This window comes from Anoplopoma fimbria, chromosome 14 (genome assembly GCF_027596085.1).
Source record: "Anoplopoma fimbria isolate UVic2021 breed Golden Eagle Sablefish chromosome 14, Afim_UVic_2022, whole genome shotgun sequence".
NCBI lineage: Eukaryota > Metazoa > Chordata > Actinopteri > Perciformes > Anoplopomatidae > Anoplopoma > Anoplopoma fimbria.
Genome location: NC_072462.1, coordinates 10,449,809 through 10,469,584, shown reverse-complemented (window position 1 = coordinate 10,469,584; position 19,776 = coordinate 10,449,809). Strand labels below are relative to the sequence as shown.

Below are 19,776 nucleotides of genomic sequence, written 5' to 3'. Positions count from 1 at the left end.
TGAATTGAATATGTAGCTCATGTAAACTAAGGCTCTGGGCCTCCCTCTCTCTCTCTCTCTCTCTGTCCACTGACACTGGCTGTCCTCAGCGTCAGGCTCTTGGGTTACACACACCTGCAAGTGATACTGGCTCATGAATATCTTGCTCTTCATGAATTATTACAGAGCTCGCAAGTTGTAGTGAGCATGTGCTCACCAGCCAGGTGAAGCGTTCAGTGTGGAGGCAGCAACACAGCCGGGATGGACATCTCCGTTCTGCCCAACAACAACCACCCGGGGAAGTTCCTCCAGCTGGACGTTGGGATGCTGCCGGCCACGCACGGAATGTTCCAGGTCGGGTCGGTCCTGTCCAGTCAGAAACACTGGCAGAACAGAGTCTACTCCCAGGTGAGGACTAAATGTCACAGCGTCATCTCTCTGTATGCTTGTTTGTCTTGTTTCTCCCCTTTGACATGGATAGATGTATTTGGTTCCTTAAAAAAAACAATTCCACATGACAACCCAACACAAAGACCTGATTCATGACGTGCGTTTAGTCCTCATGAATGATTTCCTAGCAGGGATCATGATCACTACCTGGAGCTGAGGTGAGATAGTGGGTTTAAGATAAGAGAACAGGACAATGCTGCATTCAGTATTTATCCAGAGGATTCAGAGGACAGGAGCGTTAGCTAATGTTTGATGAAAAATCCAGACACTTTGTGAACAGGAAACAGAAGGAGGGTCGCTCTCAGAGCTGTAAAATGAAGGGAGGGGGAGTCCAAACTCTCAAGGTTTTTCCGTACAACATACCACACCATCTATCCTTCAACCCTGGTCATACGATTTAGTGCATGTGTGTAAGGGAATTTCAACCGATAGCTAGTTATGCTAAGATCAGAGATCATGGATAACCGCTATCATGAAGCTGGTTATCAACTGACTGCTAACTCTGGGTTTATGAATCTGGCTACGAGTGCTTTCATGTTTTATTATCAGAACCATAAATGATGGTCTAATATGAGATGAGACTGAATGGTGATATCTGCTGGAAAATGAGATAATTGCAAAAACAATAAGTGACATTCAATGAGGTGAAACGTAAATAATATAATCCCACATCTAGAATAGGACAAGAAACTAGAGACTGGAAGTCATTTAGAAATATTAACAGTAAGGCTACAAAGAAGTCTACAAACTATTTTGAATATGCATGGGCGGATTATCAGTCACCGGGCCCCTGGGCACGGACATGCAAAAGGACCTACCACCTCTCCTACAGGAAGACTCACAGGGTTTATAGTTGTTTAGCCTCTCTTTGTGGTCATTGTGTGTCTCTTTGTAGTTGCTTTGTGTATCTTCGTAATCTTTGTTTCTCATTATTTACATTTTGAGTCTCTATGTAGCTGTGTGTGTCTTTGTGGTTGTTTTGTCTCTTTTTGTAGTCGTTGTTATGGCTTTTTGTGTCTCTTTGCAGATGTATTCTTGTCATGTTATAGTTATTTTTTGGGTCTCGGTGTCTTTTTGTTACTCTTTAATCGTCGTTTTTGTTTCTTTGTGGTCACTTTGAGTTTTCTCCTGGTTGGTATTTGTCTCTTTGAGTGACATTTTGAAGGTGAAGACTGGGGGGCTCTGACACTTGCGGCCCCTGGTCCTGTACCCAGTAGGCACGTCCTGTAATCCATCCATGTGAATATGTGATACACTGGAAAACTAATATATAAGTAAAAGATAAGTGTTTCTTCTTCGTCTATAGAAAGTGTGGTGGATGTTAGGAATTGAAAAAGCTGCCTCATTGTCTCCACAGAGGGGGCAAAGGGTAAAGACTGAAAGCTGGTCTCCTCCCTCTCCAGAGGCCAGTCCCGTGGCGTTTGAGGACAGATACCTGGAGAGGCACATCACACCGGTCACTCTGAAGTCCAACATTAAAAGGAACCCTCTGTTCATGGACACGAGAGCGATGGAAGTGGTGGACAACAAGAAGTCCAAGCCCTCCTGGACCGTCAGGGAGTACGACACACAGACAGTCCACGGGAACCTCGCCGATTATTTAAAGGTGATTTGTGGAGAGGAGGAGGGGCTGTGGATGATTGACAGGACGGATGGGTGTTTGGGGGAGGGATTGGTGCAAAAATAAAAAAGTCAGGATGGAGGACAGCTGAGTACATAAAGGGATACACTTTGAAGATCGTTTGATTCATTTCATATTGTTCATGGTGCTACTTCACACCAACTGACCCCCAGGCCCCAGAAGCCCTGAGCAACACACCTCAGTGTAGCTATGAACAACATATGGTGATGCCTATCTTCATTTTCATTGCAGGAGGAAGAGAAGACTCCTAGAGATCTGGACTTTTGGCTCGAGGATCTCTACACACCGGGTTTTGACTCTTTACTGAAGAAGAAAGAAGCGGAACACAAGAGAAAAAGACTTTGTAAAATCATGTCTTTAATTGTTTTGTGCGTTTGTGCCCTACTTATTGTAATCATAGTGCCAGTAGTGGTTCTACAGAATAAAAACTGATCGATGAGGACGTGGCCATTGTACAGTATAGTGCAACTATTACCACCACTTCTTTGTAAAGCGGTGGTAATATATCTTTCTGTTCTCATTAGATTCTGACAGAGGACTAGAAAAGTCATAATGGACAAAAATATTTTGGCTACACAGCTGGGGACCATGAATTCCCCACTGCAAATTCTACGATAGCTTGGCAGGTATCAGCTGGAACATCTAGCTCTGCACCAGCATCTTGGAAGTACAGACAGACAACCATTGGAGAAAACAGGTTGCTGTTGAAGGCCGTTTAAACCAATAAGGAACTTTTCTTTTGACCGTAAAATTTGACCCGCTCCACTGACTCCCATGTCAGGGAAAACTCTGATCTGATGGATAATATAAGAAGATAAATGTGTTAACAAATACAAATGTAGATTGTTCATTGGCTAAAATAGCCAGTAACTGACTGCAGATATAAATAAATGCAAAGTCATCTTTAAGCCTTAAAGGTACAGTGTGCAGGATTTAAGGGGCTCTATTGGCAGAAGTGGAATATATTTCTAACTAGGTTTTCATTATGCTGTAATCACAACAACCACTAAGGCACCACCAAAGATGCAAAATATTTTTGTAAATGTATGTTAATCTGTGTCTATGTTTATTTTTCATCATTATTTGAGGTATCCTACCTTTTGTTTTAATTGCTTTAAATGTTTGCACCTTACATAAAACAAATTAGCAATTGTTTTAGGAGGCGAAACAATGCTTTAAACATCTTGTGACCCCAGCCCTGTACTCTTTCCTAGTAGAAATAACACAGAGCACAAAAGGACAATGAAAATGTATCTGATTTCATTTGATTTATTTATTGCAATAAAAGATGTACAAAGTATTGGTAATCATAAATGTTAAAATGTTAGAAAAAGCATTGCTGTGACTGTTAACAGTACAGTGTATCAAAACATTACTGCTTCAACCGGCTGGGTCGATTCCATCCATGTTTGTGTGAAAGCAGGTGAAAACAGGTTTGATCTGCTTTTTTCTTTTTAAGTGATGTCTTTTCTTCAAAAGGCATTGAAAGACAGAAATACACAGACAAAATTTGCTAAAATCAAAAGGCAACAAAATGATAAACGAAAAAGAAATCAACATGCAAATTAACTTACAACCAAAACCAAATATATAGCAAAAAGAAAAAAAGAATGTGGAGAAAATCCTGAACTAAAATAAATATCTTTCTCCATTTTGAAATAATTATTCCATTCTCTTTGTTTATACCATTAGACTACGAAGTTTATTTACAGGATAGTTAATGCTCGCAGCGTGAACAACATCATCCAATATCATGGCTCGACACACCACTGATAGGGACCAGAGAGGGAAGGGGGGGGCTTTGGCAGAAAAATACATCGGATGATCAGGAGATATCAAATGATGACATGGTGGCTGACAATATGAGTACAGGACACATTGGGTTTGTTCAGTAGAACAGCAGTACCGTCAGACAGGTTTCAAAATCTATCGGGAGATAAACGAAGTCACACACAAACACTTATTATTTGGTTGTAAAATGTGGACAGGAGGTCTTTTTGTTTCATTTAATGACATATCAAAAATCCCTCCAGGGCAGGCTAAAACATTTATATGTGTATATATAGGCATATGTATATGTATATATATATAGAGAGAGAGAGATTCTTTAATGTACAAATATAGAGTAACCCGTGTTGTTTGTAATATTGTTGCTATGTAACAGTAAGGGAGAGTGAGTGCTTCACAGCAGGACTGAAATGAATGGAGTTAAAGACACTCCTGGACTTTGTCATAGCGAATAATAGCGCCCCCAAAGGTCAGAATCTTGTTTTAATTACTTCCACACAAGAGATCAATGGACTTCACCATTTTGTAGCACCGGAAATGATGCATTATTGGCAAAGGTCAATCGCTCAACTGTGCCAATCAGAGTTGCCCTTCAGGGATTTAATGCTGCTTTTTTTATAAAGTCGGGCCAATTGTAAGAAATTTTACAAAAATGGACAAAATCAAAGCAGCAGAGGTAGAGATGTGTTGACTTTTTCATTTTTACAGTTTAAAACACATACACAGATACATGTACGGGCCAAAACAATTTAATTTGATTAATTCGAATAGGGTCGGGCAGTATCCCAATCTGTTTTATCAACATGTGTAATACCCGAATAGATCTGATTGGACAGTCTGGGGCGACCACATTAAAGTATCCTCTGGTCTTCAGAAGGGTTTTTTCACAAGTCCGATATAAATCCGGTCAAAACCCCGATCCAAAGACCTCTACTAACACCAACAGTGAGCTGTGAGGATGTTTTGGGGGATGCTATTGCATGCTATAACTCAAGCAGGGGTCGTCTCTGACTGTGCCTTCAATCAAAGGTTTAGAGTTCCTCACCCAGTACATGCTTTTCACATACCTGGAAAAGTATTAAAGGCTGTCTTCAATACAATGATGAGCATGACATATAGTTAGTGTTTAAGTACTACTAACCATCACACACATGCATACGTATGTATGTATGCATGACATATTCCCGGCCTACACATTCTGCAGGTGAAGCACAGAGGGATGATGGGATGCAGCTGCATGAAGGCTAACAGCACAATGAAGCCGACACACGGTGTACCTCTGGGCGCTTACTGCAACCGATGCAGGAAATATACAGGATGAGAAACAGGAGATTAGAATGATAACTCCGAGCGGTAGTGTTCAATATTATACAGTACATTCAGCTAACCTAAGCATTGTGTTCACACTTCTCTTTTGATTTGCATACAGTAAAGGAGAGAGTACATGAAAGAAACAAGCTAAATGCTAAAATTACATGCTACATTAGAAGTAAATAGAACCCTGTTTTATTCCGTAAATTTTGTGGCAGTTTCTAACCTAGAACCAGGATAGAGCTTATCTTCTGAATTGTGTTGCAGTTTAGGTCCGAGTTTCCTCTCCAGTTAGCTGCTGTCATTAGCATATGGTGGAACCGTTCCACTCTATGCTAACGACAATGAGCTGTGCAGTTATTTTCTCTTTCTTTTAAAAACTGCATTTAGCAAAACATTTTCCTGATTAACCCAAAGACTTATGTTATCCAGAATCAAATGAAATTATTCATTTTTCAGGGCAATGCACTCATATGAAACACTTATGTGTGCCCCACTGAAGGTGACTTAAGGTGTGTTCAGACTGAAAACAAATTGTTAAACACACATTATATCGCTTAACTGGTTCAGTTATCTGTTTACTGGTCTTTAGTGACTGCACAGCCATTCAGTGTGAGCTAGCTGTGAAATCTGATTTCAGAGCAAAACATCAACTTCCTGTTCATTCTTTATTTTCTAAAGACTCAACTTGTTTTTTTTATTTTTATTTGTCTCTATTTTTATGAATTGAAACTCTTTGGAATAAGCATGCATTTTTTTTCACTCCTATGCATCTTTGCCATAGACTATATAAGAAGTGGACGAAGTTGTCTTGACCTTGTTCATTGGTTTGTGGACTAGGGGGTTTGAAGCCTTGAGGTTGGCATTTTGGCCGTCACCATCTTGGTTTTTTTTGCAACCAGTTAGTCGAAGTGACCATATTTGGACTTCGGGCTGAGGAGAGTGACATAAAGACGCCGTATAAGGCTCTGGTACTCCTTTACACAAATTTTAAAAGGCAATGGTGAGACATCTAAATTTCACTTTGCATTCATTCTGAACGCACCTTGGGAATAAATTCATCATGGCGCTCCAAAAAAGGAAGTTGTCGTTTTGTAACAGCAGAAACCAGTTTTAATTTGGGCCGACGACGTCAGAGCAGAACAGGGAGATACATGTGACCTATTTAAAATAGGGAAATGGTCGACACATGGCTTTTCTTGGAGCCATGGCGCCCTCACAAAAAGGCTACAAGCCGCTGCCTGACATGAACTGAGGCGAGTAGATCCGTTCACATGGACATGGACTTTTATTACAAGTACTTTCGCAACACAAGCTCATATGCATAGAAGTATATGTTCACTTAGCCATGACACATTCTAAAGTCACATTCTTCCTGCCAGCAAGTCTTCCAGTGTGAAGCTCGTGTGTGGGTCGCTCTCTCTGCCCATCACAGGCTTCGTAGGAACGGGAGACCAGCGGATGGCAAACGAGCAACAAGTCTACTGTGGCACCAAAGTGCTGCCGTTACTATCCGTTGATTGACCGCTTCGCCGGCAGCACACAGAAAGCAATGTAACAGACTAATGCAGGTGGACTATGGGAAAAAAATAAGGATGCATATACAGTAAAGAAGAACAATTGTGCTGAAACACTTCTCATGACATGTAACCAGCAGGTCGCTATCTGCATTTACCCACAGACTGTCCAGCCACTATGGCTTATAAGAGAAAAGGAACTCGTGACAATCGTTAGTTCTAGTGTTAAGGCAAGGTTTTAGCTAGCTTATTGGGTAGAGCAGTGTCTTTCTCAGGGGAAGAACCATACATGTGGACACAGAAACACAGAAGTTGTTAAAAGAAAGACTTCATTTAGTCAATCGGCATAGTCTCTCCACCTGCCGAGGCGAGTGGAAAAACTACGTTCACATCTTTTCTGACAAACATAAGATCTTAAATTTAAGACCCATAAAAACATTTTTAGGCACAGGGCCTAAAAGATTAAACTGCGTCATGTGTCGAATAGCTGAGGCTATCGTAAATATTCAACAGCTTTAAAAGGAAAACTAAAAAGGTGAATTTAAAAAAAATGCTATGGCCATAAATAAACATGTTGATTGGGGGTAAAAAGGGAAAGAAAGAGAAATGACAGAAAGTCTTCATGCAACCAAGTGGACACCCTTCATTAAATCCATGCAACCCACTCGCATAAATACAATGCTCCAACTAAGAAGGAATCACATTTAAAACTCAATAAAACTAACTAGTATCCACTAATATAATAGGTAATATTGTCAATCTGGATAGATTATAATTATTTCATCTGATTCAACTGGAAGGCACATCCATAAGGCTTTAGAGAGTGTTGCAAAGCATTCTGCATGGTTCTCTCCCAAAGTTTAAGGATAACAACAGGGTGATTATTGCTGCATCACAAACAAAAAAATGGTCCAATTAACGTGACGAGTATGACATCAAGATACTCCAGATTGTGAGAACGACAATGAGAACATTGTGCGCGACTGCTTTGGAGCCTGAGAGCAATCAACTTTGACAAATATGAAAAAAATGTCATGAGGAAATTAGAAGAAACTAGAGCTACAAGAGAAAAAAAACCCGGACATCTTGGAATAAATAGAGAGAAAAGAGCAGAGTGGGCAACCTTACAACCCCCCACCCCCCCCCACATTCCTCTATCACTTGAAGGCTTTTACACATCTCAACCAGTATCACTTCCTTCATCTTTATTCACATTACCAGCGTTGTTTCCATCAGTGGCTGTGTTTTCTACCGTCTCTGGAGTGTATGTAGTGCACCTTAGGTCTGGACTGGAGCTGGGATGTGTGTGTGTGTGTGTGTGTGTGTGTGTGTGTGTGTGTGTGTGTGTGTGTGTGTGTGTGTGTGTGTGGTCTGCTCCCAGAGGCAGAAGTGGATGTGAGACTTAAAAACTTCTGTTCTCCCGTGTGTATTTAAGAGTAGAAGGTGAGGACGCTCTGGTGGTTGCCGCGCACCAGGAGGATGGGAGGCAGGTCCTTGGACAACACCTCCAGCCAGGCCATGTACAGAGCGCTGGACACCGCGCCCTTCCTGGCCAGTGGCAGACTCCTGCAAGACAAAGAGAGGACATTGTTAGCAGGACTGCTTTTGTTTTAATTCATTGGTACTAGTACTAATAGTTGAGGTTTGGCATTGACCTCCAATGGTGGAGGTTTGGCATTGACCTTCAATGGTGGCGGTTTGGCATTGACCTCCAATGGTGGAGGTTTGGCATTGACCTTCAATGGTGGAGGTTTGACATTGACCTTCAATGGTGGAGGTTTGACATTGACCGCCAATGGTGGAGGTTAGGCATAGACCTCTAATGGTTCAGGTTAGGCATTGACCTCCAATGGTTCTCCTAACATGTGGCTAACCATCAAGACACAGACATCTTCTACATATTCCAACAAACTAGTTTTGAGAGAATGTTTTAAAGAGAAGGTTGTCCCCAACCCTTTGGCTTAAGACCCCTTGAAATGAAGCCATGTCTACTTAAGATCACTCACCTCAAATTATGGCTTTAAAAAACTATTTAAAAACTGAAAGCTGAAAATGGACAAAATAACAGTCAGGTCTTATCTGTTCAAAGGTTATGATTCCAACCTGACATCTCATTTTATTCTTCAACACATGACGGTTCTTGATACCCAGAGCTGTTCAGATGGCACTGGGGCTGTCACTTTTTCTTAGGGTGCTTTCACATCGAGTTTACTCCTCTTGGTGCGTTTGAAGTCAGTGTGAACAGGAACTGGACCAGAACTAGAATGCAACAATGTATACTTTTCTTCCTCTTGGTCCAGCCCAGATGAACCCAAAGATGTCTCTGGTCTCATTTGACAGGATTGCTGCCGGGTTATTAAGAGTGATGTTGTGACTGTTAAAGTGCTGGGTGCAATGGCTAACTGTGGACAGAAGGTGGCAGCAGAGTTCTTAAATCCTGATGAACAGATTTTACTACAAACACCCTTTCACCACAATGAGGGTTGTAATAGGAAAGTGGTCCAGGTGTGAGAGCACACTTTCATATAAAATATCTTATTATAACCCTGATTTTACTGTACCCAGTACTCTAAAGGGAGTTTTTAATCACAAGACAGGATTTTACGGCTCTGGTACTCTGGCCTTTTGTGCCAATGCAGTGGTGTCACTGAAAGGATTGAGGGGACTGTAGTGTGCAAGGCAAAGCTGTCTGCCACACGCTGCCACACTGGAGGGGGGACTGAAGCAAAGCACATTAATAGTTATTGTGGGGATGGTGTTGGAGGCTTTCAGACAGTCTATCCTGGAGGTCATTCATGGCGTCACACTCATGAATCAAATCCCCAGTCAAAAGACAACATAAGTACCTCAAAAGCTTAGTGGGTTAATCCACATGTATAAGTGAAAACGAAAACACTTGCAAATGTGAAGTTGCATTCCTAAGGTGACTAATTGATATTAAAGAAATGAAATGTCAGCAGAGCACAACTACTGTCATGGAAATTATAACTAAGGCCACCTGTCATACACACACGCAGACACAGACAGAGCAGCAGCTTACATGACGATGAGGTTGGCTGTGCTGGAATGCTCCTGCAGCAGCTCGTTGAGTCTGATCTGACGATTAGTCTGAGGAGCAAAACAAACAGAGAAACAGGTTGAAACATTCAGGTATCATCTTACCAGATAACCATCCTAAGCACTGACTCTGAGCCAGCAGCACAGCTCACAGAGCCACACTGGACTGTCTCTACTCTGTTTATAGAGACGGTCACATCGGTATGAATGAATTTGATGTATATGGCACCTTCAGGCAAAGGATGCAGGACAAAAGGTTTACAATTCAGCAGCAAAAACACAAGTTTAAAAAGCATAGACTAAGAGGACGGGAGAAAATTTGTGGTCCTTTTATCTTAAATGACCAAAATATGTATACAAGATTGAAAACAGACAGCTGCTATTTATAGGCAATATTAAAACAAAACATTTAGATTTGTTTGTATAAACCATCCAGTGAGTCAGAAAGTCTATTTAAAGTGTTTGCATATTTTAGGCGTAATGACTAGAAGTAGCATCCCCAAAGGTGTTTGTGGTGAACTTTGGAACAGTTTGAAGGGGAGCTGTGAAGATCTCAGGGTTTGTGGAGGATCATAAAACGATGGGGAGTCTGCCATATCAAAGGGGGCGCGGCCATTTAGGGCATTAAAAACTAAGAAATGGACTTCTAAAATCAAGTCTAAGAGACACTGGGAGCCGGTGTAGGTTGCATAAAACGGGAGCTATATTACTCTAATTGAGCAGCATTCTGACTGGTCTGTAGCTTTGGTAGGACATAAAACAAAGTGTTACAGTAGTGAAGACGACCAGAAACAAAAGCACGAACAAGTTTTTCTGCATCCTCATTGCATGAAATGGTCAATTAATTAAAATCAAAGTCAGAACCTAAAATGAACCTGAGGTTTCTTATTCCGCTGACTGTTTATTTTGTGAGATCATGTAATCATACGCAACTTTGTTCATTATCGACAAAGTCTTGAGTCTCCTGAAATGACCAGAAACAGAGCGATATAGCAAACGGTGAGTTAAAGCGTTTGGCTGCGTGCTGACCTTGGCGCGGTAGAGCTCCAGCTCGTTGTCGGTGATCCTCCAGGGCTCGCTGTCCTTCAGCCTCTCGGCCGCCTCCTGCTCCATGTCGTCTTCCTTCAGCCGATACGGCTCGATCATCTCCTCGAAGGCCGACACGCTGCACAGCCACAGATTCATGGTTAGTTCATGTGACAACAGTAGATGGAGATACAACCAAACAGAGTTCAGTGGTGTTATTATTTCAATTTATTATTAAAAAGCATAACTCAGTAACTTGAGTCTAATTTCTGTAGTTTTGGCCTTCGTTTTATCAATCATGACGACAATATCAATACTAACACATCTGTCAGGTCAAGAAACACAAACAAGTCTACAGCCTCTCTAAACACCTTCATTAATAAGTCAGACTGAAAGAGCTAGTTCGGTCCAAGTTGGCACTATAGGCTACATATGTTACATTAAGGTTGTAATGCAATATTCAAAATACTCAAAAATATGCAAATGGTAATACAGCTAATGTCAAAGAAGCTTTAAAAAAACAACAACAAAAAAAACAGTATTAACCGTGTTATAACTTTTTTATGGAAGTGAATACCAAACTGTCTCCTGTAGACACCCATTAAATCTTCAACAGCTACTTCCACGTTCAACTTTGACCTCCCATGCTTAATGTAGATGTGCATACACACAATTTTACAACGTGATGGAAAATTTAAATGGACATTTAAGGTACGTTTTCAGGTTGTGTAAGTCGAGTAAGTTTTGTTCTAGAGATCGGGGTCAACAGCAGAGAGAAGAGGTCTTTACTGGAGATAGGTCTTCATCACTAATGTCCCCTGCTCCCGGAATAATGCAAACTCAACACTTCTTCCATGCTTACCTGTTGCCTTGATACACTTAAATTATTCATAATAAAATGTTCAGGTCCACAGCGCTAAAGATACATGTCATACTCTCTTCTCTTTCCCTTCTCTTAAAGAAGTTCTGATTGTATTCACTAATGATTTCAGTAGATTCTACTCTGCAGTTTTTGGAATGATTGTGAAGATGGAGGAAGACTTACTGCTCCTTCTTGGGCTTGGTGTTTATGTCTCCCAGCACGTTGATGTCTGAGAAGTCTATCCTAAACTTGCTCAGCAGAGTGGCCATCCTGCACAGAGAAAAAAAAAAAAAAAGAGCTTTGAGAAAAATGCTGCAATACCAGCTGGAAGACATTTTCAATCCCAGGTGCTGTGGACAGATATAACAGCACTGAGTCATTCTGAAGGCCAGGGGAAGCTGCTTTAAAGAACTCTGTTTGAACACGTGAGTTTCTGGGAGGGGGGAGGCAGGTGAGACGGGCTTTACTGGGACATTCTTTGTATGTGATTCATTTCCTTTAGCTTCCACTTCAAAGAAGCTGATAACACACGCTTGTTCTATAACATCAAATGTGGGATTTTCAGCCCCCCAAAAAATATATTTTCTGGAGTGATATTTGAGTGAACTGACCCTTTGAAGTGAATGAACTAAAAGAGAGCAGGAAACAGTTCAAAGGTAAAAATAAGTACAGGCACCTGTACAGATAAAAATCACGAGGGGTAAAATAAAAATGGATTTTTAACAAAGATATACCGCAACTACTTGAGTGCAATGGGAGAACCTTCTAGTTTGACAGGGGGTAACATTGGAGTGTAATTTATTGGTTGAAATTGTCAATTTGTAGATTCATAGTGCACAAACACAAAGATGTCAGAGTGCACGTAGAGCTGTGTGCTCGCTCACAGAGATAAAAGGCTTGGCTGCTAGCACCAAGCTAATTTTATCCAACAACAGGAGGTAGGAGGCAGCTGTAGGGGACAATGAGAGACCCAGAGAGGTGGAGAGGGTGAGACATGCCCATTGGAAATGGCTCATCCTACTCCATCCAAGGAATAGGTGAACATTTTGGGAATAGGCTTATTTGCCAAGGCGTCAGCTAATGGGGATCCAGTTAATAAATAAATAAATAAATAAATAAATACGTGGCCGATGTCTTTGCCAAAAATAACGTGTATAAGAAAGAAGGGTCATTAAGTCATCGTGACAGCGTTAAATTGCCAGACTTTGGTACAAGTTCTACAGGAGTTAGTGAGCTGGGCATGGCACGTCTCACTATAACCCATCATATCTGTGTGCTTTCCCCTTTCACTGAAAGACAACTCTGCTTACTGTTATTTAAATGTGGAAGTCCATCTTGTTATTGGTCTCAAAAAAAAAAAAATATATATATATATAATTTTTTTTTTTGAGCGGTTCTTGAGCTACGGCAGGGACACACCCACATGCAGACAGACAGACGGACATGAAGGACTCCTAGCTTCATAGTTAGATACCTATCATCTCCTCTGAAGCCGACTGACTATCTATCATTAGTGCTTTTTGATAGACCTATTTCTTGGCATACAACAGCCAGGTTTGTGCTGGTTCACAGATTAAACAAACAAGATACTGCATGTTAATCAGTGAGCTTTAGCAGTGTTGGTAGGGTTCATTGTTTTACTTTAACCTCTACTTCCAGTCTTTATGCTCAGATAAGTGTACCACTTTATTAATGACGTAAGATTGATATCAATATTCTTATTCAGTGTAGGAAGGAAAGCCATTTCTAAAAGCTTTAACTTTTACTGTAACATCAATAAACATAAAAACTCTGTCTGAATAAAGTTGTGTTGGACAACTCTACATGCCGTCACATCAGCTAATTGACATAATTTACAGTAATGAGATTTGATGGGAAAAGCTTCTCCCTACAATAACAAGGAAATGTCAAGCTGTGGTCACACACACCATCTTCTGATGAGGACATAATCCAGAGGGGATACAACCACAAAACAGACAGGATGTTCACTTCATGTGCCGTTGGTCCAAACAGATGGCTCCACTACTTAGTTTCTCTATTTGGCAGCCTCCTTTAAACATACTGGTAGGTTTTCTACAATTATTGTGAACTGCAGACAAGAAGTCTCAGTTCATTTTTACCTAATTTAAGATTGCGTGTTTGTTTTTAACTTAATAGTATGATTGAAAGAGATGTTTATCCTATTTGTGATGCAATAAAACATATTTGCCTCTTAACAGAATGTAAGAATGTAATACGAGTGATCTTCAAAAAGTGCATTCACAGGACACAGTCAGGATTTGTGTTTCGAGTTCATCTTACACATGTTGTAGTTCTTATTCCCGACATGTGAACAGACGTGTGCTGCTGAGAGGAAAGCATGATGATGTTCATGATGGGCAGAATGAATGTAAGTGACGGCAGTAATCTATCATCATTACGCACCAGGACAGTCATAGGGTATGCCATGAACCATTTATTTTTATGTATAGCCTTAAATATTATCTTTAACTTTTATTATAATTATAACAATCACTACAATAAAAATAACAAAAATACACAGGTCTAACATAAATCACAATAATAGTAATATTTATCATGATCATTTATTATTGTTATTATTACCATTAGTTATATTTTAATTATCATAAATATCATTATCCTTATTATTATAATTAATAATTTATGTGGTAGCAGTGGAAGCTGATTTTCTTATTTTTTGCAGTGATCAAAAGGGTTTATGTTATAATCTACAAAGACTCAATAAAATGGTTAATCTTTGCCAGCAGTTATGTTGGGAAATGTCCTATAATATCATATTATCCACTCATGTTAACCTTCGGCCTTGGGGAGGAGTCGTGGTACTTACGCTCGGCGGTCGTGATCGATCCTGTTGATCTTGCCTCCGATGAAGACGCGGATCTTGCAGTCCTTCCACCTCTTCTTGTTGGTCAGCAGGTAGGGGATCAGCAGGGTCAGACCTGGACGGGACACATCACAACAGCTTCTCAGCATGGAGCTTCTGTCATGTCACTAAACACCTGATGGCTCTCACTTAGTGGAAGTCAAAAGGTAGAGGATATAGAAGTTGTTCTCCAGAGTGACATCATAGGCCTCCAAAACAACAGCTGCTTAGCCTGAGCATAAGAGTGTCGGGAGTCTCTGCTGTCATAGTGAACGGCTGACATGACAGCGATGAGCCAGATTTGAAGTGTCACATGACACACATGAGTCATGCCTCTGGTCTTGTTCACATCTTTACACCACGCTGGGCCAACAGACGCCCAGAATCACTCTGCCAGTAAAGAATGAGTCATGTCAACATATTGGCTCCGTCAGCTCCACCAATCCACACCTCACTAATGGATTTCATCCTCTTAACAGCTGGGGATTGATTTGCTGTCTTCACAGCATAAAAAGCTCCATGCCTCTGTGTTGACAGCGACCGTCCAAATAGAGCTTGACTGATAGCGTTTTTATATACCGCATTGGAGATGTTTATATTTAGATATTAAACATCTAAAACATAAAAGTATGCATTTTTGGCTTAAGCTGTTGCCTGGCAACCCAATCTCTCACTGTCTCAAGGTGCCATTTCTTAGAGTCTTCAACAGCAATATAGATTATCATTTGGTCTAATCACATACACACAGATCCTTTCAGCCATATTTGACTCATTGTATATACACTTATTTTATTGATTTACTGGATCTAATTGGATGGACTTGATGAGCCTCGCCATGGGACGAATCTCCCAGACTCACCTCCGTCGTCAAACAGCCACCAGACATCCACGGTGCCCTTCCCTTGTTTCTTCTGGAACTGCTGGCTGGCCTCCAGCAGCCTCTGGTCGGACACATTCAGGGGGAGAGTTGGGCTCTTCTTGTCTGCGCACACAAACGACACCAACACAGCAAAGGGCACATTTAGATGGCAACAGACAGCTGTAGTGACTCTACTGACTGGCCTGTTAAGGAGTCCTGAGAGAGGGACAGTAGGCAACATCCAAGAGGACAAACTGTCAGTAGCATGGAAGTATTATTAGAACTGGTCAGTGTGTCTGTAAGATTACGTTGCCTTGTGTTTGAATGACTAGTATGACTATTGTGGTTTTGAAAAGGGTGTGATGGTGTGAACTTACAACATAACACACAATGTTACTAAAACTAAAAAGGCAAGTCATCAAACCTCAGCGCTACAGTTGTGATTGGTGTTTCCCCTGTAGATCTGTATTTTTATGTATGGATTTTGGAGTTGTTAGTTCCAACAACAAATTTGGGAGTTAAACACATTATCCATTACCAGGACTTTTGCTTGTTTCGGCACAACACGTCACATTTTCCAAAGCATCAGGGTAAGGAGGGGGGAAGTCCCAGATTCAGAGTTCTGAGGCAATCGTTTTGTTCGTTTTCAGTTTTATGAATCAGTAAAAAAATATTTCATTAGAGGAGGTTTTTTAGAATGATTCTCCACCTTCCAGCCAGTACCAAAAACAAGTCGGATTTTAGCATTGCATTTTTCTGAGAGTTGATCAGTTATAGACTGGTCACTGGTTTTAATCACTGGTTTACTGTCATTTATGAACTTAATGAAATACAAAAAAGGTCTGAAAGCAGTTGGAAGATTCCCATCACAATTTTCCACAGCTCAAAACGAGGGATGGATTGGATTTACAATGACAAAAAAAACAACATTGTAACCATTGCCGAACTGAAGGCTTTATAACGTCAGTCCACAAACCAATGGGTGATATGGTGATGACTACGTCCACGTCTTATATAGTCTAGGCTGGCTTTCAACCATGACAAAGGCAGCCCAGACCAGATCCACTTTCTCCGTTGTTACCTTTCACAATAAAAGCCCTAGATATATATTATCCGCAGGAGAGTATTTCGTATTTTCGTGTTGTTTATTTGTCATGCCCTCGGGGTGTAAAAGGCCTTAATTTTAAAGTAACACAGTTTTTATATTGGAAACTGTTCTTCTGAAGAATGGATAATGTATTTTAGTTTGTCTTAATGAATACAAGGGAAACACCATCAATAGAAAAGAGGGAGCTCAGGGGTTAGCTGGACGGGGCTGGAGACATGAAAACAGGAGAGCAGTTTTCATCCTGGAAAAGAAAGCCACAGACAAACTGTCACCTCCAGAGAGGAGAAGCAGCAGCAGCAGACGAGAGCGACTGAAGACAGGAGGAGGAAACTGAAATGTTGGCACACACTTACAACATTAAATACTCAAGACTTGGATTGAGTTAAAGGCACTATCACAGAGTACAGCTTCAGAGACTGGGCTTGAGCTACAAGCTGCCGGCTGTTAACAGGAAAGCGGGAGAAAGAGAGGAAGAGACAAAATGTTATTCCCCAAAGCCAACCAAGCTAGCGGGCCAGAGATATGGACCAGACCAGGAGATATATACGAGATGAGACAGCAGGGAGCGGGGAGGTGTGTTAATACAAGAGGAATCAATATATACAGTGAGAAATGAGGTGATAGAAAGACGGATGGTTGGGGATAAAGATAAAAAACAAAGCTGGTAAAGAGAGAAAGAGAGAGGTTTTAAGGCAACGCAATAAAGTGGATCTCCTGCCTTTTTTCAACAGGGGCCGAGTCGTAGCTTTGCTGTCCTCCTCATCATCTGGGAAACATGAGACAAAAGAAAAAAACGTAGAATTGAGGTGTAATGTTGATTTGATGATCCATCAGTTGACAACCAAGGTTTCTCAGACATGGATCCACAGGAAGTTGAGCACAGCAGAAAGTTTACAGTTCTAATGCTTCATGCTAACAGACAGAGGTTTAAGGAACACATGAAGCTTTGCTGAAGCTTGTCCACCTGCAGGGACTTTAACAACGAGTTCAACTCGTTCTCTAATGTTTCTGGAGCCTCTAGATCAGGGGTGTCCAAACTTTTTTCAGCTGATTGGCTGATCGATGACAGAGTGACAGGAGGAGAAGCTCAACGCTGATTGGCTGTCGCAACACAGCGTCCCGAGAATATTCCACCTGATTCGCGCCGCCAGACTCGAGTTCGCGTCTACTGTCTGTGCATTGACTTTACATGTAAACTAGACGCGAGAAATATTCGCTTCGCTTTTGGTGTGAACGCAGCATTAAGTGCAAGTTTCATGTGCGGGCCATATTCCGTTATGTTTTTAGAATTTGTAGCGGGCCAATTAAAAATGGACCGTAGTTTGGACACCCCTGCTCTAGATGAATCAAACTGGCCGCTTAGTAAGCACTCACAGACATGTGAAGGGTCTCAAATCTGCATGAATCAATTCTAATTCTCAAAGCTGACACTGTGCTTAGGTCAAAATGAAAATCCCACACAGTAAGGAGAGGCAGAAGGAGGAGGGGGGACTTTAATGACTGCTCAGGTACAGTAGGAGCTCAACTGGGACTAAGAGGATTACCCAAACCAAGGCATCCATCTTCACTCTGCTGCCTCTTGTACCTTCACCAGACCGGCATGTTCACAATGTGTGTGGCCCCTTCATTAATGACCACTACCAACACACACATTCCTATTCCTGTATCACAGTATTCAGCTGGTTCAGCATGACGGTAACATCATAAAAAATGATAACATGCAGAAGCAATTAGAATGGGTATTTCTGTTCAAATGACACAGCCATGTTTTTGTATTAATGGGATGGCTGCTGTGGAAAACAATTTATCAACACAACAAGTAAACATGGAAGAACTGGAGGTAAACAGAAAAGAGGCTCTATTATAAAAACAAGTCCCAGCTGTTACTTTGAGGAGTAGAGTGATGGTAATGATGGTAACAACTGAGATGTAGAACTGGGCGACATGTGCACAGGAGGGTTATCGGTAGGGGTGGTTTGTTTTACAGGTTTAATATGGTCACCTAAACTGTAATGGTTTCATTTGGGCCTGTGTCAACGAAGCTCATCCCTCAATAAGACAATAAACTAAGCATGCAGTAGTACGGGCTTTGTTGTTCACACGTGAAAAGCTTTAGAAACTATAAATATCAACACCAAACACTCAAACCAGACCGGATGAGGCCTGGTGCTCCAATCTGGGAACACTTTCTTTGTTTGCTTGCTCAGAGTTGTGCGTCTCTCTCCCTCTCTGTCTGTGGACTAATAAACTGGTCCCAGTGGGACGACTGGAGTCATGGGTCACTGAGGCGACTTCCTGTCAGGGTACTGTGGTTGTGTGTGGGGTTGTGTGTAGAAGCACAATAAAGGAAGCCATTGATGGATTAAGAGGGAGCTCTGAGAATGGTGTTAAACTGATTTCCTGGATGATAAGCCTTCCTTTTAGGATTGGCCAATTGGATGAATATCTGCCATTGGCGATTGGTTCAGTTCATAGCCGGTAGGGTTTCCTGGGAGTTTTTTAGGGCGATATTTGTCATTTTATTTTGCTAATTTAATGGTCTGCCTTCGAAGAACGAGAGCAGCTCAGCCACTGCTCAGACGGCAGAGAGACGGAAAGAAATCAGGGAAAGAAAAGGTGTAGTCAGCATATTTACACATCTAACTCTGTGAATAAGGGTTATTTTGTTGTTGTTGTTGTTGACAAAACCACAGTGGATGATTGTTGTGGAAACAATGGAAAGATTAACCAAAGTTTTACCATATCGGCCAACTCTACTTCCTTTGTCATGACCTGAACCGGTGTTTGAGCGACATAAACACACTGTATACGAGTGCTTTATTATATTAAAAATGATATTATATATAAATTGTATGATGTATTTATGTGTGTGTGTACACTGCTGCAGGCTGACCTTTCTGCATAGCCGGACTGTTCTGGAGGCTGGTGGCCTTGGACGACAGCTTGGAGGAGTCTGCGTCAGAGTCTTTGCTGGTATCTATGGACACGATCACATCTTTCATCCCGGAGGACTTCTCCTGGGATGACAGCAGCTCATCTGGGAGGAAGTGGAGAGATGGGGAGGAAGGGTAAGAAACAAGACGAGGAGAAGGAAAATAAGAAGTCGAGGAGTAGATTGAAGGAGTATAGGGGTGAGAAAAATAGAACAAGCAAACAATAATATATCAATACATGTAGAGAGGCGATCAGCACAAAGGAAACACTTAAGTGACAGATATAAACAGCATTTCAATTGAATTAAAGGTTAACTCCAGTGATTTAACATTTCACTTATAAAGTCTCGAGAACTCAAA

At 41.2% G+C, this 19,776-nt stretch overlaps 2 protein-coding genes across 2 annotated transcripts in view; one reads left to right on the top strand and one right to left on the bottom strand.

The window, feature by feature from the left end:
* Positions 1 to 240: 240 nt before the first annotated feature.
* LOC129102780 (major intrinsically disordered NOTCH2-binding receptor 1-like) lies at positions 241 to 6,694 on the top strand. Its single transcript, XM_054613050.1, has 4 exons — positions 241 to 387; positions 1,787 to 2,035; positions 2,303 to 2,439; positions 6,553 to 6,694. Exons 1-4 carry the CDS (start codon positions 241 to 243, stop codon positions 6,692 to 6,694), a joined length of 675 nt encoding a protein of 224 aa, XP_054469025.1.
* The window catches only part of slc12a2 (solute carrier family 12 member 2), a 60,232-nt gene continuing 43,789 nt past the window's right edge, over positions 3,334 to 19,776 (bottom strand). The window contains exons 20-27 of the mRNA XM_054612941.1: positions 19,377 to 19,520; positions 17,202 to 17,249; positions 15,376 to 15,498; positions 14,481 to 14,592; positions 11,816 to 11,902; positions 10,774 to 10,909; positions 9,728 to 9,795; positions 3,334 to 8,253 (exon numbers count right to left, since the gene is read on the bottom strand). Coding sequence (XP_054468916.1) covers positions 8,118 to 8,253; positions 9,728 to 9,795; positions 10,774 to 10,909; positions 11,816 to 11,902; positions 14,481 to 14,592; positions 15,376 to 15,498; positions 17,202 to 17,249; positions 19,377 to 19,520 — 854 coding nt within the window. The 3' untranslated portion in view covers positions 3,334 to 8,117. The remainder of the gene's footprint in view (positions 8,254 to 9,727; positions 9,796 to 10,773; positions 10,910 to 11,815; positions 11,903 to 14,480; positions 14,593 to 15,375; positions 15,499 to 17,201; positions 17,250 to 19,376; positions 19,521 to 19,776) is intronic.